Genomic DNA, 27,909 nt, shown 5'->3' on the forward strand with positions numbered 1-27,909 from the left:
AGATAAACCTCAGGAGCCCAACTTTATTGTTAATGAGAAATTAACCCACTAGAGCCCGTTGTTCCTCAGCAGTCCGGTTAGTTTTAGGTCCTCCTCAGCCTACACACTCTCGGAGCAGCAAGATGTGGTACGCAAGCCAGCCTACGGCGTTAATTAATGACAGATGAAGCGTTAATTAGCGCTTTAACCCCTTCCCGCGCACCGCCACACTAGCCTTGCCCTCACCCTGCCCTCCCCTTGCCTTCACCCGCGCTCTCTGCGCATGCGCCGCGCCCCTTCCGCGCAACGTCCCCCCCGCGCAGGCGCGCGGCGCGGCGGGAAGCGCCCCGCCGGCGCGGGGCCTTGTGGGAAGGAGGCGGCCCCGTCGCGCCCCGTCCCGGCGGTGAATCCTCCCGGCCGCTCACAGCAGTGTGGAGCCGCTACCCCCCCCCCCCTCCTCCTCCCCCCCCCGCCCCCCTCCTCCACCTCCTCCTCCGCCCCCCCCCCCCCGGATTTAAAGGGGCCGCCGCCCCTCCTCTATCGCCGTGGGGTTGTTTGGTTTTTTTTTGTTTGTTTTTGTTTTATTTTATTTATTTTTTGCCATGCCGAACTTCTGCGCGGCCCCCAACTGCACCCGCAAGAGCACGCAGTCCGACCTCGCCTTCTTCCGCTTCCCCCGGGACCCCGTCAGGTGAGGGGATGGGGAGCGGGGGGCGGCCTCGCCTCCTTTTCCCCCCTCACGGCCCGGCCTCCTCCTCCTTCTCCTCCTCTTCACCTCAGCGGGAGGAAAAGGGGGGGGGGGTTAAAGAAATAAAAAGGGGGCTGTGAGGGGCCGTGGGCTCCCGGCGGAGGCCGCCCGCGGTGTGGTGCCCGGGGCGGGGCGCTGCGGGACCCCCCTGGCCTGGGGAGGGAGGGGGAGGGCGGCTGCGCATGCGCCGGGGCGGCCGCTGTACCCCCCCCCCCCCCCCCCCCCGACGTGAGGGGAGAGGGGGTGAGGGGATCTGAGGGGGGGGGTCTGGGATTTGGGGGGCGCTGAGGGTGTGGGGGAGGCTGAGGGTGTATGGGGGGGTCTGGGGGGAGCTGAAGGTGCGAGGGGGGGGGTCTGGGGGGAGCTCAGGCTTGGGGGGGGGAGCTGAGGGTGTGAAGGGGGGTCTGAGGGGCGATGAGGGTGTTGGGGGGGGGGTCCTGGGGGGAGTTAAGGCTCTGTGGGGCGTTGTAGGGGGAGTTGAGGTTTGGGGGGGAAACTGAGAATGTGAGGGGGGGGCCTGGGGCGAGCTGAGGCTGTGGGGGGGGGTGTAGGGGGAGCTGAGGGTACGGGAGGGGGGCTGAGGGTGGTGGGGGGCCTAGGGGGTGCTGAGGCTGTGTGGGGGGGGGGTCTGTGAAGGGGGTGTTTGGGTGTCAGGGGGTGCCTGGACATGGGGTCTGAGGGGACAGACGTGTGGGTGCGATGGGGTGCAGGAACAGGGCCAGCACTGCGCCAGGTGGTGGAAGCCCCTCGGTGCCCTGAGGTGGCGGCACGTGGTGAGGATGGTCCACATGAGGTGGGCTGGTACGGTGTGTGAGAGGAGTGGGGCACGTGCAGGAAATAAATCCTGCATTTAGGTGTAGAAATTCCGAGGCAGAAGCTCACCATGTCTAGCTGACACCTCTTGACTTCGCTTGCTTCTCACGCTTTCAGAAGGTGCGTCCTCCTAAAACAGCGTCAGTTCTCTCTAACAGCAGGCAATTAAGGCTGAACTTCCCAGTGACTGATACGTGACACTCGCTGGTTTCCTCGAGGTGCTTGACACGTGTGAAGCACTTCAGAAGTTGTGAGCTGTGGGTACATAACTGCTCTGAAACTGTCCCCTATTTAAGTGATTTCACAAGAAGGCACAAAAAGTCATACAGGTAGTAGCTGGTTATAAAACCTGTGGGTTCGAAGACATTGTCAAGCTCTCCTGAGTGGATTCAGTGCCTTGTGCTAAACCTCTTATGATGCCTGTACGCTGCAAGGCTTCATAGTACAATCCACATTGCACATGTTTATGCTTTTAATGAAAACTGAAATCAACATGGTTGATTGCCTACTCTTAACCTTTCACTTGTATGGTTTACTCCTAGCATTTTCTGTTTCAACTCTCCATCCTTTAAGAGCCACAGGTTCTTACACAGTCAAAGGAATGACTACAGGCTGTGCAGAACTGAAGAGTTTTGGTGCTGTCTGAACTCCAGGCTTAATTTGCAAGGAGTCCTTCCTGCAAAATCTGAGGAATGTCAAGTTGGGCAAAATTGGCTGATAAATAAGTTTATTGTATGAAGAAAATATCTCCTGCAGCTCATAATATTTGTACTGAAAGGCACTTAGAACGTTTTCTGTGGTAGTGTGACAGAAATATATCCAAAAGTGTGCATCACCTACATTGAGTTGAACAACATAAATTAATGAAGTGGATAGAAGTGGATCACAGACGTGGTTTTAGGAAGGATGTGCTGGCATACGTTTCTACAATGGCATTGGTACGGGTAGGCATGCTTTCTGTTTTCAGGACTACTTTATAATCCCCATGAAGTAGTTCAGGCTAAAAAGATTAACATTCCTGTAAGGGAGTAGTAGAAAATAGATAAAATCGACGCTGAAGGACGATCTAGACCATTTCTTTCCAAAGGAAGGAGAAGCTATATCTAAGCTCTTTCCAGCATTTTTTGTCTGCTGTGCTCTTAAAAACATGCAGTGGCACAGGTGATGCTCTTTCAATGCTATCTACAGTTTTTTCCCTAATATCTTATACTTTTCTCATTCAAACCTGTAGTAAAATGTCCAAAATGATCATATATTGGATTTACTAACTATTACCATTGAAAGACTGATAAACCCTGTTAACATTCTGTCTTTGTAGGCTGGAGGAAGGCAGTGGTTTATTTGCCTACGTGAACTACAGCACTGCTCTGCAATTAACTGTAAATGTCAGGCGATGTTACTGCTGTGGCCTTCCAGTGCTGCTTGCTGTCGTGGAGACCTCTTATCCTTGTAGGTCAAACTGGAAGGGGGAGCAAAGTAGTTCGTGCCAAAAATGTGTTGTTTGCTCTTGGCAGCTTACAGCGAGAATGGTGGGCATAACAGAATTAAAATACATCTTTGAAACTTTTAATTAAAAAAAATCATGGATAAGAAATACATAATCCTAGGTGAATCGTCTGTACTACCTTACTGCTTTCATTTTTTTTTGTTACAGTAACTGAGTAATTGCCTTTACTTCTTTCCAATTCAGTGCTAAGCAGCTCTAATCATAGAATCATTAGGGTTGGAAAAGCCCTCCAGGATCACCTGGTCCAACCACCCCCCTACCACCAATGTCACCCACCAAACCATGTCCCCAAGCACCACGTCCAACCTTGCCTTGAACACCCCCAGGGACGGTGACTCCACCACCTTCCTGGGCAACCCGTCCCAATGCCTGACCGCTCTTGCTGAGAAGAAATGTCTCCTCATTTCTAACCAGGTCAGATCTCTGGAGCATTAGCAGGTCTGTGAGAGCTAGCCAGTCATTTAAGACTGGCTTCACTGATTGTGGCTGTCTGAGAAAAGCAAGAGCAGGTGCACAGGCTAGGCTTTGGAAAGGAACCAACTGCATTTAATGGATTGTGTGTAGCATTTTCACATCAAACATGAATGTAAGTAAGTAAGTAGCCTCTGTTATGCCAATAAGGATGGGTATTTTATCATTTCATGCAGCCCAGGCAGACAGTAGGATCTGTGTTTAACCGCCACCTGTGATTCTGAGTCTTCATGGTGGCAGGTTGAGGTGAGGTATATTTGGAACAAAATGTAAGATACTTTCTAACACAGCAGAGATACTGTTCTGCTGTCGTTGACCGATGCCAGGGTAATATAAGTGAATTACTCTATCTGCACCTAAATAAAATGCCATTTGAGCTTCTACCAGGTGTCAGCAGATCTCTGAATATAATGTTAAATTTATTTAAATTTGTAATTGAAGGAAACCTCCTTAAATTTGTGATTGAAGGAAACCTCCATAAAACTGATGAATGGTATCTAAGCAGTGGTGCAAAATATTGCATTGAAATGCATCTTAATTTTTGCCAAAATATTTTGCAACTAAAGCGTTCACACCCCAGCGTACAACGTGCGTTAGTTGAACGCTTAAACAGTGAAGAAAGTTTTGTACCTAATTTTATTCTCAAATCTTTCTAAGTGCTGTTTGGATAATACCATGCACAGCTACGCTGCGTCTTTTCAGGCATCTGACCTCCTTTTTCTTTGTTCTTCTGCTCCTTATTCTTCGGAGAGAATTTGCTGAGGAGCCAAATACGTAATGTGACTGAGGTGCCAAATTCTTGGGTCCAGTCATATATCCTCCACCATCTCCTTTTCGTCCTGTGGCTACCTGAGAAAACATCAGCACTCCAGCCTTTGCCAGTAAAGTTTCCTGGACATCTGGAGCTCCATTTACTGATCTTCTGCTCCAGTGGGGTGAGGAGCCTGGTGCCTGTGCCTGACCAGGATCCGCAGGCTCAGGCTGTACGTGCCGAGGCTTCTTTGGGACTCTGTGCTCGGAGTTGACTTCAGCCCAGAAGGCAGCAGCCACAGCTGCTCTAATGTCACTGGAGAAGTCAGGAAGGGAGAGGTGTATTTGGAGGTTGATTTTATCTTTGCGAAACTCATTTCCTGAGACCCCTTTGAGGAGTTTTTGGTATCTTTTACCATCGGTCACGAGCCTGATCTGGTGCCTAGCTGCTACTAGCAGCTACTTAACTTGTTTTCTGAATAGCAGTGACATTGGAGGCGAAGGGATTCGGGCTGACTTTGTCCACAACAACTACGTGTCAGTTCTGGTATGCGTGCTGTAGACACACTGTCGCTGCCACCAGTTTGTTGCCGTGGGTTTGCCAGGAGGTGATTCAGAGGAGTAGTTGTAACGTGAGGAGCTTTGACTTTGCTCCCTGGTGGTCTTCCACGGCTTCCCTGAGTCCGTGGAGAGAGGCAGGTAAAAGATCTGCCAAGGTGAAGCTCTTGTTCTGGACACCAACCGCTCTGGACTGAAGCCTTCACCACTGACTATAGGAAGGTTCATCAGCCTGTGTGGCAGCCCAGTGTGATTACTTTTAATTACCTGGCTCGTAATTGGAGCAACTGCTCAGAAAGTACTAGAGCCAGATTCGGTATAACCTGCACTTTAAAGGTGTCCCATGTGAGAGGACCGTGGTTATGCTGCTTGGTGAAAAGAAGAATGCAAGAGTGCAAGGTCTGTGCTGCCAAAAGGCTGAGCAAGAAAATATATTTTCCTTTTAAGCCATAATTCAGGATATTATGTGTAGATCTAATAACAATCTATTAAAAGTTATCCCTGTTTTATGGTACTTGTACAGTATTATTTTTATGTTTTGCATGAACTAAAGTTACAATGCACAAACAGTGCAGGGATCAGGATCCAAGATTCCTTTTTCACTTGCACAGTTGTCCTTTAGTTACTCAGTTAAAGTAGATGTGATCGTGAATCCACGCAGAGCTATGGGTTTCTTCATTTGGGCCGCCCAGCAAAACACCTGGAGAAACATCCTTCATCCCTAAACTGTTGAAAAATCACTTATTACTGTTCCCCTTCCTTGCTCCTGTGAGCAATAATTCCAAGTTTGCAGCGGAAAAGGGTAACAGATTTACTTTCTCATAGCTTCTATTAATTTCTTAGCTAAGAACCCTTCTTTTTAAGAGTAATTTTTTGTTTTTAAGTGGATTAAATAACTTAAATACCTTGTGCAGTTTCATGAATTTCAGCGATGACTGGGTTATAGGAAGATCTCCCCCACTTTGCCCTGCTGAAATAGCACTGTTTGTGTGACTTCTCTGAGCGGGTTCCTGGAACTTTGTGGACATTGCCAATGTGTACCAATTAAAAATATATAAAATATGGGAAATTTGAGTTGAAAAGCTGAAAAGTATGTAGCCAAGAGATGTGTTGTAAAGTACAGTAAGAATATAATGAAAATTCCTCGCTTTTACTGTAGCGTTATTGTGATAGCATCATGATTCTTTACAATGTAGCTGTCCCTGGCCTTCCTGAGTTTGACTGAGGGGAGATTTAGCCTAGAAGGAAAAGGAGCTTGTGCGACCTCATTACACAGTTAGAACAATGGGCAAATCATCAGTTACATTCATGTGAAGGTTTTAATCATCTGTGTTTTCAGCTTTGTTTCCTTATGTGCTGTCGCGGTCGATCTGTGATGCCACAAGGTCTGTAACGTGACAATAACGCCCCTTCAGAGAATGATTTTTGCAGGATGGAAATGAGTGGGTTTATCTTTTAAATACCAAGATATTAATGGCTGCTGGAATCTTGTTAATTTATGTGTGTATGTATGCTGCACAGATAAAATAGATGAGTTGTACTGGAGTAGCTGTACAGAGTCAGTTTGTGCATGGTGTTGCTCAGAGGTAACTGTGCAGACCCCCTTGGGGGCAATATAAACTGGTTAATACACTTGCATCAATTACTGAAAGTCGTTTACTCACCAGAGGAAATATTATCTTGCATATCTAAAAGGAGCCCTATTACTTGGTAAAATGTTCCTTTAGCTTTGTGTTGTATCTCAGAGAACTAATCTAAAGCAGAAATAAACGTCATAAAAATCTAATGAAAACTTACTTCAGACTTTGCTGTCTGTAGAATGGTTGCTTTTGAATTTTTATTATTTCACCTTTTGAAAATCACCTCTAAATTCCCAGATGATCAGGATAGAAAAGGAAAAAATCATTTTTTTGAAAGGTAGGTAGAGAAGGTAACTTTTCATAGTGGTATTAAAAAGCTATGGCTGTATCTATCTAGTCTAAAAGCTTTTTTTGAATATAATTCTTGTCAAGAATTAGATGGCTGGTTTTCGTGAGCAATTGCATTGCAATGTTGTATGTATGAGGCAAAGGCAAGAGGGAAAAGATTCATGACTTTGTTGGGTGGTGTTAAATGGTGAATAAAAGGAGAAAAGCAGATTTTTAAAAAGATGTCATGGTACTTTCCAGGGGAAGGTGCACAAAGCTTTCCTCAGCCCTGCGTGAAGGGCAGGGATCGCTGCACTCCAGTTGTGAGTAAGGTTTGAAATTGTAGGGCGTTCTGTTTAAACTAAAAACTTTTTTCTTTTTGCTTACTTGCAGATGTCAAAGATGGGTGGAGAACTGTCGAAGGGCAGATTTGGAAGATAAAACGCCAGATCAACTCAACAAGCACTACAGACTGTGCGCTAAACATTTTGAGACTTCTATGATATGTAGAAGTGTAAGTAAAACCAAGCATTTGTTTATTGCACCTTGCAAAATGTAATTAGGGTTTTTAATCAGAATGCTGCGTTTTATCTTTGATCCCTTGGGTAAGTGGTCCCTGGGAAAATGAATCTCCTAGTCTTAATTGACATCGTTGTCATGGTCCAGGGCACCGCACAGACTCACAGATGTTTGTACTGGCCCAAAGGATGAGGTGGAAATGAGCAGTTTGGGAAGAGAAACTGTTTGTGCTGGTTTAATGTGTTTGTGGCCTTTATTGCAGTTCTTTCCTCTTGCAAAACCATGCTCATTTTGTTTACTGTCACTAGATGTTACAACATTATATAATGTATTCAGTGCAAGAATGTATGTTTGCATACCCCTAATTATTTAAAATCACTAATGTGCTGTTACTGAAGTGTGTATGTGGTGTAATTCAGTTAAATTGCACTCGGTTTTGGCCAAGAGGTTTAGACACACCGTATGTTTGTCAAGCTTCTGGTTCCTGCTATATTTTATCCAGTTAAGTCATGTTGCTGTTTCCTGTTAATGAAATAATAGCTTCCAATTCTTCTTGTTAAAATGATGCTGATTTTAATAGCTTGCTTAGCAGTAGGAAACGATGGATTTGTGGCTTTGTACCAAGTCTTGATTTCTAGGCTGAAAGACACAAAGTCAGTTCTGTGGGGTAATTAAAATACGTAAGTCAAACTTGGAGCTCCTGTCGGTATTACACATGACAGGGTCTCTGGTTAGCCAGCTTCCCAGAAACAAACCAACAGATGAATATTGGAAGAAATTCCGAATCTGAAATGAAGCTTTGTGAAACTCTGTTTGAAATCTACTTCAGTCTAATGACATGTAGAAACACGATCAGTCAAAGGTCTGTACTTGATGGAAATGGTCCAGTTTAGACGACGCAAGTTCACAGCATATTCAAATACATTTTATTTAAAACACTTTTAACTGTTAGAAACGTTTACATGACCACCTGGAAGCCTTCCTGCTACTCATTTGACAGATGTGTTTTCCTTCAATATGGTCATTCACTGTAGTTTTTTGTGGATATGCATAATTTGACGTAAAGAAGCAGTTGAATGTTTTCATTGGTGAAATGCTTGTGTGATTGTTTCTAGAACTGTGAATCAAGTAATGATAAACAAAGCGCTAGTAATAAAATGTTTCCTTTCTGATGCATAGGTGCCTGTATATCCCGAATATTTATTTTTTAGAAAATCATAATATTCAAGTAAATTGAAATTATGGCATTGGGGATCTGTGATATGAATACAAAGGGGAAGAAAAAGTAGTAGTGCTTTGGTTTTTTTTTTTTTTTAATCTCTTCTCATTTTCAGTGTTCTCTTTAAATCCCTGAAATGTGAATTGCATAGCACAACTTCCTGTTTGTTCTGATGCATCAGCAAGTAAAAATAATAAACAGGAAAAAAATTCTGTGTACCCACAGAATTTCATAGGCCATGCTCTTTGTACGCACTGCACAAAAAACATGAAATTACACAGCGGCCTAGTTTTTTTTTTTTGCACATGCTGTCTGAAAAACACAGAATTTCAGAGGCCATGCTCATTTCCTAAAGGCATCGCTAATCTAGATGTCTCTTCACAGAGCCCTTACAGAACAGTTTTACGGGATAATGCCGTGCCAACTATATTTGATCTTACAAGTCACCTGAACAATCCCCACAGCAGACATAGAAAAAGGATAAAAGAGCTGGTAAGTTTTTAATGTACGATTTTTATGTTAAAACAGTGAAGGCAAGTAAGTTCATATGAACCTACATAATGTCTAATAATACGTAGCACTTGGGTGTTTGCAGTTTCTGTGCTGCTGTTCTAGTATAATTTTGCTGATAGTAAGTTAAATACCCAAATATTACACTGGTAGAACTCTTATCTACTCAGAAAAGTTTAATGAAATAATCTGGAAAATGAGAGCTAATCCTGTCTTTGAAAGTAAGCGTATAACTTCCTTTTACTTGCTAATGCAGTGCTAACTGAATACAACTTAGGCATGCTACCCTGAAATTCTTGCTATATGTTGACTCTGATCTTCAGTTTGCCTGATTCTCTTCTGAAGTCTGCAGTAATTCAGACATACATGTTTTAGCTTATTGTTCTCAAAAGATGATCCATGTATAAAACCAAGATCAAGCAGTTTCTCGTGGAATTGTGACTTGTCAATGGCTGTTTTGTGTCATTTACACAAAACGTCTGTAGATCTCTGGATTTAAGTGTATTGAAAATTAAGAGGAATTCAGTTCCTAAACTCAGCTTGTATGTCGGAGAAATGCAATTTCTAAATATTACTTCATGAATGTAATAAGTCTGTTGTTTAACTGAATCTTAGGAAACATTTAAGACAGTTCTTTCTGTTGGCATAGTGTGTGTTCCTACTGAAATAGAATTCTCTAATGAAATTGATTTGCTCATAATGCAGATTCAACAAACTCCTAATGCAAGTATGGGAAGCTTAGTAGTAGCAACAAAGTATTCCCATGTATTTAGTAGTTATGTTGTGACAGCAATAAACTAGCTAAAGAGCCTCCTTCTCTTAGACCTTCTAGCACTTTTAAAATAAGTATTAAAAACCTGAAAATGGTCTCATCTACAATGTTTGTATCTGACCTTGATGTGTTTTAGTATCTTAAGGTCATGTGGTAGACATTGACATCAATTTTATCTTTTTTTTAAGAGTGAAGATGAAATAAGAACACTGAAGCAGCAAAAGAGTAAGTGAGCAAAATAACTGTTTGAAAAACTTTATGTTGAAAAACTTAAGGCTGATAAGGTAACGTAGAATATGTAACCGTAAGTTTATGTATAGCAGGAGGATAATTGAGTTGCTGCTTGATTCAAGTAGCCAGTCTAAACTTATTCCAAGTTACTCACTTTTAAACTGGAAACATACTCTGAACTCCAGTAACTTAATGGTAATGTGGATAGTAGGGAAAAGCAAATATGATGTTATAGTGATGTTATCTTAACACTTACGGTATTTTACGTTTTGTAGTTGATGAAGCTTTTGAACGGGAGCAGGCAACCCAAGAACTGAATGAAAGCAATGCACAAAACACTGTCTCAGAGGAAGGCGGGGAAGAGCAAGAAGAAGAAGCCACTCCTTTAACACTGGAAGAAAGAGAAAACAAAGACTACCTTAAGTCTTTGTTTGAAATTTTGATCCTAATGGGTAAACAAAATATTCCCCTGGATGGCCATAATGCTGATGAGCTTCCAGAAGGTATTTTTGCCTCAGATAACTTTCAGGCTCTGCTGGAATGTAGAATAAATGCTGGAGATGAAGTTCTGAGGAAACGGTTTGAGATGACCGCAGTCAATCTGGAGTATTGTTCAAAAACTCAGCAGAAACAAATGCTTGAGATCTGTGAGAGCTGTATTAGAGAAGAGACACTGAGGGAAGTAAGAGACTCGCACTTCTTTTCTATTGTTACTGACGAAGTGGTAGACATAGCAGGAGAGGAACACTTGCCAGTCTTGGTGAGATTTGTTGATGATTCTCATAATCTACGAGAAGAATTCATTGGGTTTTTACCTTATGAGGCTGATCCTGACATTTTAGCTGTTAAGTTCCATACGACTATTACTGAAAAGTGGGGACTAAACATGGAGTACTGTCGAGGTCAAGCCTACATTGTCTCCAGCGGGTTTGCTTCTAAAATGAAAGTTGTGGCTACAAGACTCTTGGAGAAGTATCCGCAAGCTGTGTATACGCTGTGTTCTTCTTGTGCCTTAAACATCTGGTTGGCAAAATCCGTTCCTGTTGTTGGAGTTTCCGCGGCACTGGGAACAATCGAGGAAGTTTGTTGTCTTTTTCGTCAGTCCCCGCAATTGCTGGAAGAACTGGACAATACAATTTCTGTTCTTTTTCAGAACAATAAGGAGAAGAGCAATGAGCTGAAAGAGATCTGCCGTTCTCAGTGGACAGGCAGGCACGATACTTTTGAGGTTTTAGTGGACCTCATACAAGCGTTGGTGCTGTGTTTGGATGCGATAAACAGTGACTCGTCTGTCAGGTGGAACAACTTTATTGCTGGTCGAGCATTTGTACTTTCAAGCGCAATAACGGATTTTGACTTCATTGTGACTATTGTAATTCTGAAAAATGCTCTGTCTTTTACGAGAGCATTTGGAAGAAATCTCCAGGGGCAAACGTCAGATGTGTTCTTTGCAGCTAGCAGCTTGACAGCCGTGTTGCATTCGCTGAATGAAGTGGTGGAGAATATTGACGTTTATCATGAATTTTGGTTTGAGGAAGCAACAAATTTGGCTGCAAAACTGGACGTACAAATTAAACTCCCAGGAAAATTTCGCAGAGCACAACAAGGTAACTTGGACTCTGAGATAACATCAGAGAATTACTACAAGGAGATCCTTAGTATCCCCACATTGGAACATATAATTCAAGAATTAAAAGATATATTCTCAGAACAGCATTTAAAAGCTCTTAAATGTTTATCGTTAGTGCCCTCAGTCATGGGTCAGCTCAAATTCAATACGTCTGAGGAGCATCACGCTGACATGTACAAAAATGACTTACCTAATCCGGACACTCTTTCTGCTGAACTTCATTGTTGGAGAATCAAGTGGAAGCACCGAGGGAAAGATATTGAACTTCCATCTACTATTTATGAAGCACTTCACCTGCCTGACATAAAGTTTTTCCCTAACGTATACGCGTTGCTTAAAGTCTTGTCCATACTTCCAGTGATGAAGGTGGAGAATGAGAAATACGAAGTAGGACGGAAGCGCTTAAAGGCATACCTGAAAAACACCTTGACAGAGCAAAGGTCAAGCAACCTAGCTTTGTTAAACATAAACTTTGATATAAAACATGACCTAGATTTAATGGTGGACACCTACATTAAACTCTATCCAGATAAAGTTGAATTTCAAGAAGACTTTATTCCCTCAAACAACTCCGAAGTAACAAAAGATGCTTAATTTTTTAAGCTCTAACCAGTCTGGTGAAACAGCTTTTTGCTCATTGAGTTTCAAGGCTGAAGAAAAAAAGACTTTGAAATCCCAATAAATAAACACACAAATAAATAAATTACTGCAAATGTATTTCCATTTTAGGTCTCAGATTTAAGAAGGTGTGGTCTGTGACCCAAATTATGTTTTGTTAGTCTGCATTAAATATGTGATGTGAACAAACAAGCCTGAGAATAAGCCCATGCTCTTAGCAGAAGTGCTTTCTGCATTTGATTGACTTAACTAGGTACTTACTTCGTTGCATCTTGGCAGAAGTACGTTGTGGTGATTGTAGGTCCGATGGGGCTGTTACGTATTTGCTCATGAATTAGGGTAAGAAAAAACTGAAAATGTTAAAAGTATAATCCATTTCACTTCTGTTACTTAGAATTATTATTATTTTTTTTTTTTTGGTAAACTCGTCTTTAACTGATGTGTATTCAGTTGGCATTTTGGAGAGTGAATTCAGCAACCGCACAAGCCTCGTGCTGTGGACTGTTCTTTGCGTAAAGTGAATGTTGGTGGTACAGAGGTACGTTTAAGGTTTCACTGGAAGAGTCAACCTCTTTAATCTCTTGACTGTTTACATTCCTTTGTGTGAGACACACAACCTTTTTCTTTAGGCTTTTAACAGGCATGGCAAGAGTAATGAAATTCCTTAAAGACACTAAAAATCAAGATTATTCCAAAAAAAAAATCATTGAAGTCTGTTTGTTCAATGCAAAAAATGTGCATCTTATTGTTTGTTTAATTGTAAACTCACCCAGGAAAGAATAAAATAAGAGTTTGCTGTTTGTCTAGAAGTAAGATTGAAAATATTGCTGTTATTTTTGGCAAGAATAAAACATTTTTGTACAGTTTAATGCAATTTAAATAAAATGTGAATTGCTTTTTACGTAGTATTGAATTTATTAGTGAAGTAGTGCCTTTTTAAGAATGCCTATGCTTTTGTAAGGTACCTTTTAGTTTTGACTGTTTTTGCAATCCTAGTGAGTGACATTATCTTAAGACACAGGAAAAAATGTGTAATAGTGCTTATGATCTGTTTGTTCTGCTGAAGGTTTTTTTGAACTGTTTTGAGATGGTTCTAAATACAGAGCTTTTAATTGTGGAAATTTTGTCCAACTGAAACACTGACAGGTGGAAATGGCTTACATTTGAAATGGCTGAGCAGTTAGCAGTTTTGCAGCTATCCTGATGCGTGCCAATTTTATAACTTAGTTGTCCTTTTATGTACTTTCTTTCCCGTTACAGTGGAGAAAAACCCCAGCAACAGGAAACTGATTGTAGAGGCTTGGATAAAATGCAACTCTTAGGCTATTAGCGCAGTCAAACAATAAGAATAAATTTAAAGAAAAGAAAACAAAACACTTCAGTTACAGTAAACTTAGATATTAAAGTGGCTGCGTACATCTTAAGAAATGCTTTCAGGAGCTTTTATTTACATGGCAGTAGTTAAAAATTACTCTTTAAAAGCGTTATCTTTTCTCCCCCTGCTATTTGTATTTGCTTTCTAACTACCATGCTTTCCTGTTAATGCAACTGTTGCCTCAACCAGTAAAAAGTGTCCTAACTAATAGCTCGTCCTTTTCCTTTGACTATATGAAAATAGACAAAATCTGTCACTTCTATTAAAAAGAGAATTTTAAATTAGAATTCAGACAGAAGATTGTGTTGTTTTTTAAAAAAGAACATCTCAATTACAATTTTAATTAAAATAATAATAACAAAAAAAAAAAGCTTTTCCATCCTGGGAGTGTTTGAGTTCCTCTGCTGAATGAACACCGCAGTGTGAGATGGTCGTGGCCTCTGAGATACGAGATGGTGAGCCTCACCGGTCCTCTCCAAGGGTGATCTCTGGTTTGTTCTGATTGTGTTTGTTCCAGTTTGTCTACTTTTCATCACTGATGATGCAGAGACAACAAATATTGCAGTGCAGCTGGTAAGGTCAGGCTGGATGAGTCCGGACTTAGGGGGTGTAGTCAGAGAAGGCAAATTGATACCCAGTGCAATCTACTTGGCCAAAGGAGCTGAAGACTCTGTGTAAATGAGACCTTTTTGACTGATGCATTGAGACAAATTAAAGAAGAGAAATGCTGTACAACGCCCCTTTTATCTACCAAAATCTTCTGGAGCCAAATTGTGGCTAGCTTTGCTAATTAGCTGGCTCCAAGTGCCCCGATTGCTTGCTGCGCTTGATCATTGCGCTGCCTTTCACAGAGATGTTTAGGCTGCTGTAATCAATCAAAAGCTCCTTACTTAGGCCTCTTGAATTGTCCTTTTGCTGTTGAATGCCTTTTTTTTTTTTTTTCATGCATTTCTGTGCATCACTTAACCTGTAGCAGGAAGTCTGAATAGTGGTGGCTTTGCATGATGCAAAGGACTAGCAGATTGCAATGGTAGGTACCCCTCTAACTTAGGAGAACTGTGTGGAAGAAAACCATTCACCAAAAATATAGTGGCTCCCACCTTATTGCTGAGGGTGCAAATAAAGGTTGTGACTCAAGGAGAATCCAATAATACGATTTGAAAGAGAACATGAATGCCAGAAGAGGCCAGAGATTGATAGAGAAGTATCTGCAAATGGGACAAATAATCACTGAAAATAATTTTTGGTTCCATTTTATAACAGATTCTTGAGACAGATGGAATTGTCCTCTTAAATATCCAACCAATACAGGGCAGTGTCTATTTCCAAGATGCATCTGAGGTATTTACTTTGCTTTGACCTTGCTTTTTGGACTATTCCATGTGATGAAGCAATATATCTGCTTTAAATTATTTTAAGTATCCTTGCCGAGAGACTGATAGATTTTAGTGAAAGTGGATAGTGGATTTTCCTCAGCTGATGGTGTTTTGTGAAAACAATGCTTGTCTTAAAACTACACAAATTCTTTCCTTTTCCCATGCACAAAATTCCTGTACTACTGCTTTGAAAAGTAGCCTGTAGCTTTGTCTCCTGCAGTGCTTTTTCTATCACTGGCTGTAGAAATCCTATAACTTCTTGTCTGGCTGCCAAGGTTTTGCTGTGAGGAAGCAGAGGACCAGAACCGCTTAATGATTCTGGATGCAGCTATCCTGTTCCCCCTGCACCCTGTTTCTGTGAAACACTGCAAATCTCAGCGTTGCCAGAAACATCCAAATTACCCTGAAAAGATGAAAATGAATCTCTTTGCTGGATCGGTTTCAGGAAACAGTTCCTAACCTTAGCATAACAATAGGTGTTATCCCAAAGTAGGCTTAGCATTCAATAATATCCAGACCTCTAATGCTCCCTAGCTTCCCTAAGAAAAAAAACCTTACAGAATAGTATTCTCCCCACTGTTGTGCATGTATATATGTAGTGAGGCATCAGCACAAATAACAGAGCTGGAAATTACTGTAGACACCTACAGCAGTTACAAAATATGTGCGTGTTCCTTGTAAGCTGCCCTTGTTGTGCACAATAATGTTGTGTTAATCAAATGGAAGTCTATGGGCTTGTTCCGTAGCACAGTAATTGTTTGCTGCTTTATTGCCCTAGTTGTCCGTTTCTTCTATTATTTATTTTCATGTAGCAAGCTTGTGTGTCTTCTGTTTTAGCTGATAACACGGTTACCTCTGGAAGTGCCTTTGTAGGAAGGTGCTAGTAGGATTTATTGGGTGATAGTGCCCTATTCCTCTCTTTTGCAGTTAAAAAAAATCAAAGTTAAAAGTGTCATCGAGTAAGCCAGCCATGTGAATGCCCAAGTGGTCTTACAGTAAATGTCAATGCTCTTGTGCTGCAGAGGCAACTGTTCTGCAAAAGGTTCCCAACCACTTCGTGGTGCTTGGGGTACAGACTACAGGATGGTCTCAAAGCTGCCTTCACGGCCATATGCTCCATGAGCCACCCTATAACAAAAATTTGCAGGGATGGCAAAGGATCGATCCTTCTTACTAAAAAGCCATGCCGCGAGCCCCAAGGCGTGCCCGAAAATCCAGCTTCTGTCACTGCTGCTTCAGCCAGCAAACATCTCTGGATCTGGGAAAGGACTTCATTTCCTTACTCCTGGAAGAACACCAGGAAGGTCGGCTGGGTGAGATGAGACCTCTGGCACGGCCCCAGAACCTCAGTGAGATTTTCTGGTAGGTAGATTCTGGCTGGTAGGAGGCCTCAGCATCTACCATCAATGGGATGTCGTGTTTGAGGGGGAAGAACTTAACATCAGCAGCTTGCTTTTTTGTCCCCTCTGATTTCCAGAACCAAGGAATTTCAAGCTTCATGGCTGGTTCCTAGTGGAGCAACAGGACGCTTCCGTATGGTGAGAATTTACATCGTTGTCTTTCTCACTAACAGCTACTTGTGGTGCTTTGTGTCATGACTGTGGACTGCAGTTCACCTCCAGCTGAATTTCATCCTCGTCAGGCACATGTAGCCATTAAGAACACATCTCAGAGCCTTCTATACCTTTTCCTGAGTTCTTTCCCAAAATCTGTGAGATGGAGAGTGCCTACTTCTCGGCATAAAGTTGGCTGCAACAAGGACAACGTGCCAGTGCTGCAGATGGAGGACAGTCCCACGGAGGTCTCTCAAGAATCCCTGGAGTTGTTGTTCACCACCTACGTGATACAAAGCCTACAGAGCACAGAGTACAGAGTGAAATATCTTTCGCAGCAGGTCCAGCACAGCTCTGGACCAGTGAAGGTAGCCTGTAATGGCTTAATGCATCCAAGACTAGTCTATCCTGCTGGCCCATCTCCCTTAGTATTGTGCTTGAACTGATAAGGATGTTTGAGGGGGGCTGGAGGAACAAAGAAACATCTTTATTTGTGTGTAGAAAAGATTTCCTAGATGATCCCTTCACAGTCACAGAATGGTTGGGATTGGAAGGCGCCTCTGGGTCCCTCTGGTCCAACCCCTGCCCAGAGCAGGTTGTCCAGGACCACATCCAGGTGGCTCTCCAATATCTCCAAGGAGGCGTTTATTTCTGAGAAATAAAGATGCGAGGCACCAGTACAAGGTCACCCCCCAGTGGCCTCTTCCCAGCACGTGCCTTCATCTCCGTGTGGATGCACAGCTGATAGGAAATGCTCCTTGTTGTATTACAAGACTCACCTCAATTTTACCCTGCATCCTTCAGCTCCTGCGTCAGATGCTTGTAGGATGTGTCCAGGAGCTGGTTCCTATCAAAAACCTCTTTAGGCCAGTGGTCTGAAGGTACATTTCTTCTGCTGGACTTCTGTTATGTTGATTGTGTCTCTTTGGGAACAGCTGGTTTGAGGAGTGAGGAGGAAGCCAGGTTTGGGGAACAGGGCAGTATGCGGTATGTCTCGAGGCTCCAGGCAGAACTGACCCTTATCTTTTCTTCCACAGTTAAACCCGGTGGGAAGAGCCCAGCTCTGGCTGCTCGGAGGCTGACTGCAGCGCTCACCAGACCCCGAAGCAGCAGGCTGCCTGGCTAAGGTCTGTAACGACACCCAAGGGGGATTAAGGAAGAGCTCTTGGCCAAAGTGGGCAGGCCTGAGAGACATCCTTAGGGAGATCCAGGGGTGGGAGGGATCAGGGATGAGTTGGCTTAAGCCCTCATTTTTTGGTTATTTGGTCAAATTCCCAATCTGGAGCCTCTCAGACAGCAACCAAGGCCGTGAGTAGTGTAACGATGGGTGGGAATACATAATGAGGAGGGAAACAGGGAAAACGCATTTGCAGGATCCTCTTTCTTGCATCCCACCAGGCAAATGTTCTTGCAGGCATCCTTATTAACTTCTCTTTATGCCTTCTTTACATTTACCAAGTTTGGGAGACGGGGGTGGCAAAACTCCTTGCCCTGTTCATGCTGGAAGCTCTGATTTGTATCTTCGAGGCTTGTTGTGGCTTTTTCTGCTTTCTCTCCCCTAACCAACAGCCGTACACCTGGAACAACAACATGCATGGGCAAAATTCAGCCAGGATCCAGCATGCATGGGCATCCTCAGGAGAGCACGTCTGGAGGGGAGAGGGCAGGAGGAAGGGACCACAGCTAAACAGGCAGTGCCTTCAGGAAAGAAGCTGCTTGGGAAACTGGCTTTGCAGTCCCTTAACTTCTAGTGTAAAGGGAGGTGGACTGGTGGTGGTGAGGAAGGATGTTTATGAGCTGCTGGGGAGGAGGGAGCATGGGTTTGGGTCATGGAGAAAGCAGGAGAAGGGTTGGTACATGAGAGAACTGATTGAGGGCATTGGTTAGCTGGTGTATGGCATGCAGGCTTGGAGCACCACACAAGTCCGGATGGGGTCCTGGACTTCTCCACCCCATCCACCAGCCTGGCAGTGGTGTCAGGCAGCTCAGAACTGGGCTGGAGAGCTTTGGAAAGCTCCCTCACACAAAGCATCTTAGAGGCAAACGGCTGCGACGAGGCTGACGGTGCTGGAGCAGTTAAACCCGGAGTAGTTAAACCCTTATTCCTTCCCCATGGATCCACCGTCGAGCAGGCAGCCAACCGAAGGCACACTTGACCTAAGCTGGGGGACTTAACAAGCTGAAGGTGAATCATCTCTTTTATTAAATCGGAGGCCACTTCAAGGACCGCAGCCCAATTATGCCACATGTTGTACATATCCTGAAAAGAATATTCGTGGAGAAATGGGATCCATATGGGCTGATCCTTACTGGTAAGCACGTCCCGCTGAAGAACAGCCTTGGGTATCTGCCCGCACAGATCAGCTTAACAGGATTCAGGCCTTAACTCTTAATTTATAGCGTTGAACAGCTCTCAAGAAGAGGGAGGGATCTCTAGGAGGCACGGTATTAAGTGGACGGCGCTGTGACATGCATTTCCCCTCCAAGGATTGAGGCTTGCTGCCTTCACTTTGGTGTAAGGCTCTGTGCTCCAGAAATAAGCAGGAATATCACGGTCTGGCCTGAATTCCTCTCTTGAGGAAAGAGACAGATGATATCATTGTTGGAGTTGCTTGGACATCATAAAGGTACTTATCGAAATGAGAAAAATATGGTTTTAATTCCTTTTTTTTTAATAATAAAAAAGTAACAGAAAGCTACGAGTGCCAGGAACCTCGCTGAGAAAAGAGTCTTTGCACCCTGGAGAACTTTGCCTAATGAATAAGCACTTCTAAGTCACTTCTTAGTTCATTTTTGTCTGTATACATATATATATATATATATATCTAAAATATACAAAGCCAGATGTAAAGAAGTTACTCGTTTATCTTGCAGATGTCAACGTTGTTGAGCTGCTATGATTAAGAAGAAGCAAGCCCGCAGTGAAGTGCTCACAGCTCATTCCTGCAAGGCTTTGTCCACGCTATGCACAGCTCCTCCTGAACCCTGCACCCTGAGATCCAAGCAGACAACAATTAGCAAAGCACGTGAGCCTAAACATTAATTATCACATAGTTTCCGCTCTGATGGAAGAGACGAAGTGAGCAATGAGTACGTTTTCAGGTACGCCATGCAGAACTACACCTTCCAAATGTCACGCATAAGGCAGGGTGCCCTGTTCAATGTCAGCAGAGAAGCTGTCAGTGTCAAGCAGTAAGCTTGAAGGAATTACTCCTTGGCAGGTGAGCAGAGCTTTCCCCATTTAGCTGTTGGTATAAACTTTAATCCTGTAAGTGTATCATCATTGTAGAAGATGTGATTATTGAGAGACCCGTGGTTTCAGTATGGTTTTTAGTGTATGTAAAAGTGCCCTTCTGAATTACTACACAAGTTGGATTTGGAAAGTACTTGTAGTATGTACAATTTGACTTCAGGTATTCCCACGCTTTCCAGACTGTTTCACATTCTCATTGTAACAAAGGGAATAACGGAGCAGGTTTGCAGCTCTGATCCCGAGTCTTTGCACCTTTCAGGCAGGACAAAAAAGAGAGAGCCTGGACGTAATGGCCCAGCTGGGAGCACACCACTGCTCCTGCGAAGCTCTTCAAGGGCAAGAAGAATGCTGACCCAGCCATTTCCTGCACTATTTGCTTCTGCAAGGAATGCTTAAGGTACCACTCTTCTTTCCTCCCAACGCTGACATGCAAAGAGCTGCAAGGAGGACAGGTCTCTCCAGAGCCAGGTGCAATTTTTCTGCCCATGTAGCCTGTGGTTTTAGGCCTAAACTGCTATCCTTTAAAGTCATGCTTTTTCAAAAGTGTGTTCCTGCATGCCTGAACTTTAGATTTCTCAACTGGAGGCTGTGATTTTTAGAAAGTGGTTAGCATTACTCTGCTCTGCGAAAAGAAGCTTTAAAACAATGTCAGGCTGGCCACACACAGTTCACGGCACTGAAATGCACAGATTTTGAGAATCTTGGTATAGGAAGAAAATTCAGCATCTGAGTGGAGCGCTGGGTCTGTATTTGTTTTGCTACCTTGGTATTATGTTGCATTCCCCAGGTGGTTTTCAGTAGATGCTGTGACAACAAAATCTTTCCCCCAAAATTCAAAATTTGCATTTTTTTAATACATCTTCTCATTTTAATTATGGTTTGGAGAATAGAAGAACTTCACTGAATTCCATTTTTGCTGTTAAATATTGCATGTACTATTCTTTGCTTCATTTACTACATTTTACTTTACTTTTCTTCACTTACTCCTTTTATTTATTACACTTACTTCATTTACTTTCTCCTTCCCAAATCTTCTCCTTTCCTTCATGCTTTTCGTTCATGAAGTTGCATTCTCTTCTCAGTTCTAATTCAAGTTAGTTGTTGCTTCTGATCTTTACTGAACCTTTTATTCTAACCATGATAAAATTGCGAGTTGATGAGCAATACATAAGTTTTTTTTGTACAAAGGTAATTTCCTTTTAGAGGGTGTATTTACTTTATGATGGTTGCTAGATGAGCTGCTAACAACTAAAGAGATATAAACACATTTCTTGGATCTCTTGGATATGGCTAGTAACTAGGAAGGGAGATGAAAAAGTAGCTGAATCTCCAACAAATTGTATCCTTAAAAATGTATATGCAACTTCAAGAGGAAGCGATATGACCAAAATCTACAAGAAAATTCCCTTGCTCCAGATCCTGTTGTGTCTCTCTCCACAGCAACCACGTTCAGCCCTGTCAGAGCAAGTCTTGTGCTCAACTCTTAAGTTGTGTAGCTGGGAATTTGCACTGCCTGTTGAAAACACTACATATTTCTAGTGCTGGCTTTTACTAAGTGCTATTCACTCCTTTCAGCTTGGTTTTATGAGACGTTATAGACTTCACAGAAGAGGCAGACATTAAGTACTCCTCATCTTTAGTGCTTGAATGTGCTCTCATTTCTTCCCAGCTCTGAAAATTCTGGTTAGAGTCACCTTTTAAACAAACAAAATCACCCATTTTCTCACCTAGCCTCCTGTTTTTCCCACATCCTAAACCACTGCTTTTACAGATCACACTTTTAGAAAAGCAGCAAGTTCCCCTTCATTTTTCTTCCAGTACCAGCCATAAAGATTTGTGCTTTCCTTCTGTACCTTGGCTGTGTAGCGAGGCCAGCCAAGAGACTGACTCTTACACTTCTCTGGGAAAAGGTGCCCTTCAGACAACTAGGACTGGTGAATAAAGCTTCTAGGCTTTACACTGGAATGTCTCCTATGTGAATCCTCCACTGTGAGTACAGCAAAGTATTACGTATTAATCAGTAAACTACAATCCTAAATAGCATAAACCCCAAGGGATGCTTTGCCCACTGACTGTGGCAACCTGTTCAGCCTGGATTTACTTGGAGCACTTAGTTATTTTGTTTGCTTCTTCTTGGGTTTACCACCATGTTGTTTGTAATTACCTGTTGTTTAAATTAAAGACATAGCAAGCCCTCACAAATGGCCTTTTAGCAATTTAGCAGCTTTTTAGTTGCTCCATTTCTCTGCTTCTTTGCTCAAAGATCAAGAATGTTATGAGGTGTTGCAGAGTATTGACCACTCTGGTTACACAGTCAACATGCGGAGGGGAAGGTATTATAGCAATGAGGTTTGGGGTTAGATATCACATCCTATGGATCCATACACTTTGCTGTTTGCGCTTTATCATCTCCATGCTGACTCTCAACTTCTAAAATGTTGATTTGTGTCATCATGTTCCACATCCTACTCCTCTGCATAAATCGTGAATCTCGCTGTGCTTGGCCTGCACTCTTGTGCAGGTCTCTGGTCTTTGTGGGCAGGTTTCATTCACCCCGTGCTCTGCCCACACTCCAGGCAAACTAGAAATCAGGAAGCTCCAGGACTGCTGGTTGGCTGGAGACACAGTTGAACTCATTTTCTTTCGTATACAAAAAACCATATACATATAATCATGGACATTCATACGACTTCCATTCCTGGGATGTTTTCCATGTCATTGAACTATTTATTTGCATAAAATTCCTGGGATATAAGGCCCAGTTATCAGATATCTGAAGTTATTATTGTCTACATCGTTGTCACATGAAAAAATGTCAGTGAATCAGGACACTAAATTAAGGTTTCCCTAAATCTTGACTAGTGCTATAATACAATGTCTCTAGTCCAGGAGGCTTACAGATACGACACGATGAGAGACGGTGAAAACAAGACGAAGTATAAAGCAGAAGGCGCAGCAGGGAAATTAGTTTGGGGTAAATGAACGTACAATCCATGTTATTCATAGAAGATGACAATCCCTCCTAACACTGGTATCATTTTGGATTCAAGCTCAGTGCTGGACAAGGAAGGATCACCAGCAGAGGGTGAATATTTGAATCTTTCTCCATGTGGTTTTGGTTATGTAGGCATCTTTGCCTCCCATGGCAGCACCGTCTCCTCTTACAGTGACAGCGGTTTATGAATGGTTCCACTTCACATCTTCCTCACTGCACTGACGCTCTCGTCCTAATACTGAGCATCTCTGCCAAAGTGAAGGTGGGAACAGGTTAGAGACAGGAACGTGAGTGTAGGAAAGGAGCACGGGTTGGTAACATCCATTCAAAACATTAAATACCCACAGCTGCCTCAGAAACCTACCTCCTGTGTTTATCTAATTACAAAAAAATTAATATGGTCATTTCTTCATTTTCAGCAAATCAGCATTTCCTGAAGTATTGTGATACTTTCCCTGAGCTCAGCGTAACTCCGCTGGGATTTTCATTTACAGACATGCTGGTAATATCTTATTACATGTAAGAGTTGTGCTAGGTCAGATAAAAATGTGTCTTGCATTCCTTGCTTGTCCCAGAGCTGCTGCATGGTCAATGTTTGAATGTGCTAAAGACACAAAGAGTTACAAGTCTGAAGTTTTTCTCTCTTTCTTTTTTTATTTAGGGGTATCTGACTTTATCATAGCCATCACAGAGTGATGACTTTTGGCCTGGGAGAAAGTTTAGGAACCGAGTTATAAAATAGTCCATATTTTTGATTCAACAATAACCATGAATAATTAAAAATGGTGTCTTTTAAATAAACAGTCATAATCTGGTGTGAAACATCATTTTATAATTTTTAGTTCTATCAAGATTAAATTGAAGGCATATTAGAACAAACTTGTGTGGTTGGATATAATCAAAATAAAATAATTCAGCTCAAAAGCATTGAGTTTCATTTATACGTGAACTGTTCAGGAAAACAGAGCAATTCACGGATCATTTTCTAAGTTCACTGAAAGTTTCAGCTGAAAACCTGGGATAATTGCTGTGTAAAATCACGTCTGTGCTGCCCAAATCCACCTCATTTTCATAATGAGTGAAGAATCACAGAATCATTAAGGTTGGAAAAGCCCTCCAAGATCATCTGGTCCAACCACCCCCCTACCACCAATGTCACCCACCAAACCATGTCCCCAAGCACCACGTCCAACCTGTCCTTGAACACCCCGAGGGACGGGGACTCCACCACCTCCCTGGGCAACCCGTCCCAACACCTGACCGCTCTTTCTGAGAAGAAATGTCTCCTCGTTTCCAACCTGAACCTCCCCTGGCACAACTTGAGGCCGTTCCCTCTGGTCCTGTCCCTGGTTACCTGTGAGCAGAGGCCGACCCCCAGCTCCCCACCCCTTCCTTTCAGGCAGTTGCAGAGAGCAATAAGGCCTGCCCTGAGCCTCCTCTTCTCCAGCCCAAACCCCCCCAGGTCCCTCAGCCGCTCCTCACAGGACTTGTGTCCCAGGCCCTTCCCCAGCTTCGGAGCCCTTCTCTGGACACGCTCCAGGGCCTCGATGTCCTTCTGGTAGTGAGGGGCCCAAAAAAGATTAAAGATATTTGTAAAGACAAATGTAATCTTCCTTTTGTGTTGTTTTGCTTTTCAATTTATTAGACTGCTCATCTCGTTAGAGGGAGCGCATGGCAGAGCAGTGAGCAAATCTTTTGTCTGAGGTTGGGTTTTTCTTTTCTTTTGACATAGTTTATTCATAAATATGTTACAAGTGATGGATGGGGCACTCGTTGGATAAGGAATTGGCTGGATGGGTGCACTCAAAGAGTCAATGGCTTGATGTCGAAGTGGAGACCATTGACAAGTGCTGATCCTCAGGGGTTGGTGTTGGGACTGGTGCTGTTATATATCTTTGTCAGAGAGATGGGCGGTGGGATTGAGGGACTCTGTCAGGGCTGGGGGGGGCAGGACGAGGGGCACCGGCTGGAGCCTGGCAGGGGGGAGGCTTCGGGGAGGCGTTGGGAAGAAATTCTTCCCTCTGAGGGCGCTGAGGCCCTGGCCCAGGCTGCCCAGAGGAGCTGGGGGTGCCCCAGCCCAAGGCCAGGCTGGGTGGGGCTGGGGGCAGCCTGGGCTGGGGGCAGGGGGCCCTGACCATGGCAGGGGGTTAGAATCAGGTTGAAGATCCCTTCTTTAAGGTCCCTTCTAACCCAAACCTTTTTGTGATCCTACGATTCTGAGTGTTACTGCATCAGGGTGGGGGGAAAGACCATTTGTTGGTATTTGTACAGCTTGGCCTTCCATTTCCACGTGGAATGAAAACACGTGTTTTATTACAGAACAGCCACCTTAGACCTGACATTCTTATGCTTCATTCCTATATTAAAAAAGCAAAGAAGGAAAATTGTATATTAGGAAAAAAGACGGCAACAACAATTTCTCAGTAGGAATGCAATGGGCAAATTAGCTTTGCTTCCCACGCAGGTGAGATCCAAGGTAAATACGAAGTGGTTGTGTGTGCAGATTTCCTGGAGTCCTTGAAACGAGCGCGTTTCAGCACAGACTTTCCAGATGCTGCAATTAAATCCTGAAAGTCGTTCTGTAAAGTTATACCACGTTTCTGGTTCTGTACAAGGGGGTGCAAATCAGCAGAACCGAGTGGCAAACGGCAGCTTTTTCCTGTGCTCTCAGCACTTTGCTACGCTCGTGTCTACTGCATAAAAACGATGTGCGTATCTTCACTGTGTGGCGTTATTTCATTGCCACTTCCTAATACACGATTCAGCTCAAAGATTTGGCTGTTCCTGAACGTGCCAACTCACATTGCAGTGTAGGGAATTATTAAAATAAAGCCCTCGCTGCGTTACAAAAGACGTTTTAGTGATCAAGACCAGTTGCTTCTACAAACGTTTCAAAAGGACATGTATTTTGCAGCAACTTTTAAAGTTTTGCAGTGCTTTAAAGTACCCCAGGCACTACACAACTGTGGCAATCGAAGGCAAAGCAAGCAGCACTGTGTTCAACAGGACCCTTTCCAGCTCTTTCTTGGATCTGTTTGCTTTTACTTCATGGAGTAAGTGTGCCCATATCCCCCTGTGGATAAGAATTACTGGCGAGTCCCTTTGTTCTTTGCAAAGTGTCATCACAAGGGGCCAGGGGAAGAAATGGGAAGGGAGATAGGGCCTTAGTTAGTTGGGTAAGGGCAGGATTTTGCTGTGGTAGTGATCACAGGGAACGTCAGCAGAGCCCTTCCCTGTTTTCCTTTTTTCTGTCTCCTAAACCTCCAGGATCCCATTTTATGTGTGGCTTTTCCATCAGGCACTCCAACAGAGTCACTTTCATCCTGCCTACTGGGAAGATGACCCACGGATCTTAAAACCTGTTTGCTCAGGTGTGTCCCCTTTTATTTTTTCCACAAAACGCTTCTTTTCTCAGACTTCTTCTTAAGGAGAAAGATTCGTCAAATGAATTTCCACAGCGGGTTTTATTTGGCTCCAATATTGACTCAATTGTGGTGCTGCCGATGCTATTTTTTTCCTCCTGCAGGGTAGTTGTGACAGGTTGGAGCACCTCATTTGTGCAAGCAGGCTGCCCAGAAAACGAGGAAAATGCAGCAGCTGGAGACAGCCAGCTCCAACAGCTGGAACGGTTTCCTTCTGCAGATTTCCCCCAAATCGCAGCTAAGAAGGGGCACAGCTCGCGGGGAAAATGTGTGCCCTGTAAAATAAAAGGATTAGGAAACCACTTTATGGCTTGTTAGATTTATGGATTCAGAACAAACGCCTGTAGCTCGCTTGGCCTGCGGCTCTTGAGGAGGCCAAAACAAACTGCTTTTAAAGCTTTGGTTCAAAAGGGAGGCTCAGGTCCCCCCTTAGGTGGGTTTTGTGAACGATGGGAACACTGGAAAGAGCCTCATGTGTCCTGTGGCACCTCCAAGCCACCCCTTCATGTTGCCTGAATGCAGCAATATTGGAAGGCAAATTCATTCCCAGTGTTCCAACACGGTGGAAACGTCGACCTGGAAACCCAGCGGTGAAGTAGAGATCAAAAAAATGTCATTTACCAGGGGAGAGAGTGAAGAGAAAATGTGTGACGGGAGTTTTTTTCTCTCTCTCAGAGAAACGCAAGCACAAGCCACGGCATCACCTCGCTCTGCGGAAAAGAACTGAAGTTCTGGGATTAGCAGAGCCAAAGCAGCCTCATTTCGCCTTGACTTGTGTTTCTGAGTGGAGCATGGCTTTGTGGATTCTCTGCTGTCTTATAAAGGGTGAGCCCACATCCAGCTGTTTCCTATAGTGAAGGGAAATTTAGGATCCCTGTGCTCTCCCTTGTGGCTCTGCAGGACCTGTCTTCTCTCACTATATTTGTCTGAAAGTAGCCATTATTTGGAACAAGCAGCTCAAGTTAAATATATTCTAACATACTCAGTCTTCCAACCCAGTTACACGAGGACTCGCTGTAGCATGACCAGAGGTACAGGGCTCTTTGTCCCTGCCTGCTTGTTCCAAATTCATTCTCGATGCTGGGAGCCCAACAGGACTCCCAGGCTGCTGACAACGTGTATCAAGCCCAGCTGCTGGAAGGATGCTGATCGTAGGCAGCCCCTAGTATGTCACGGGGAAAACATTTCCTTCTGCTACGCTTTCCAAGTCACTGATGGCCTTCTGTGCAAACAGAGACAACTCCGAATTCCTCCTTGGCAGCCTTCAGCGTGGCTCCACGGAGCTGTCTGCCTACCACAGAGAGCCACCTGCAGTTAAACACATTCACCTTCTTTGCATTAATCGAAATGTGCTCAGCAGCAGCGGGGATGCTCTAGGCAAGCCAGGAAGAATAGCATCTGCCACGGGCAAACGCATCCAGACTTCCTAATGAGACTGGTGACCGTGGATACCTCGGATTTAAGCTGCTTGTTTTGCAGCCCTTGCTGAAAGGTTTTCTCTCTGTATGTTTGTGGCTACTGCTTTTGACATTGGGTGCCATCAAAATACGTTTTTTTTTTTCATGTGTGTTCAGATTTCTGAGGATTCCAGCCATTCTGAGAAGTCACAGCACTGGGACACCACCAAAGGGACTTACAGATAGTAGTAGTGGGGTTTACTGGGTTAGAAATTAGAATAAAATTCTTGCTTACTCACTGTTCAA

The 27,909-nt window shown here is 43.5% G+C and overlaps 1 protein-coding gene across 6 annotated transcripts; it reads left to right on the plus strand.

The window, feature by feature from the left end:
* Nucleotides 1-252: 252 nt before the first annotated feature.
* On the plus strand, nucleotides 253-27,909 carry THAP12 (THAP domain containing 12). Of its 6 annotated transcripts, XM_080564518.1 has the most exons (14): nucleotides 253-670; nucleotides 7,127-7,247; nucleotides 8,856-8,963; nucleotides 9,942-9,978; nucleotides 10,260-12,571; nucleotides 16,006-16,345; nucleotides 16,461-16,904; nucleotides 17,341-17,417; nucleotides 17,574-17,663; nucleotides 19,411-19,638; nucleotides 20,049-20,186; nucleotides 26,052-26,155; nucleotides 26,882-27,031; nucleotides 27,781-27,909. In XM_080564518.1, exons 1-5 carry the CDS (start codon nucleotides 582-584, stop codon nucleotides 12,206-12,208), a joined length of 2,304 nt encoding a protein of 767 aa, XP_080420644.1. In that variant the 5' UTR covers nucleotides 253-581; the 3' UTR covers nucleotides 12,209-12,571; nucleotides 16,006-16,345; nucleotides 16,461-16,904; nucleotides 17,341-17,417; nucleotides 17,574-17,663; nucleotides 19,411-19,638; nucleotides 20,049-20,186; nucleotides 26,052-26,155; nucleotides 26,882-27,031; nucleotides 27,781-27,909. The 6 variants fall into 6 exon arrangements, with proteins under 6 accessions (XP_080420644.1, XP_080420640.1, XP_080420641.1 ...); XM_080564514.1 differs by having other exon boundaries at nucleotides 10,260-20,186; XM_080564515.1 differs by having other exon boundaries at nucleotides 10,260-20,186; nucleotides 26,083-26,155.

Source organism: Anser brachyrhynchus (assembly GCF_964034855.1).
Source record: "Anser brachyrhynchus genome assembly, chromosome: 1".
Classification (NCBI taxonomy): Eukaryota; Metazoa; Chordata; class Aves; order Anseriformes; family Anatidae; genus Anser; species Anser brachyrhynchus.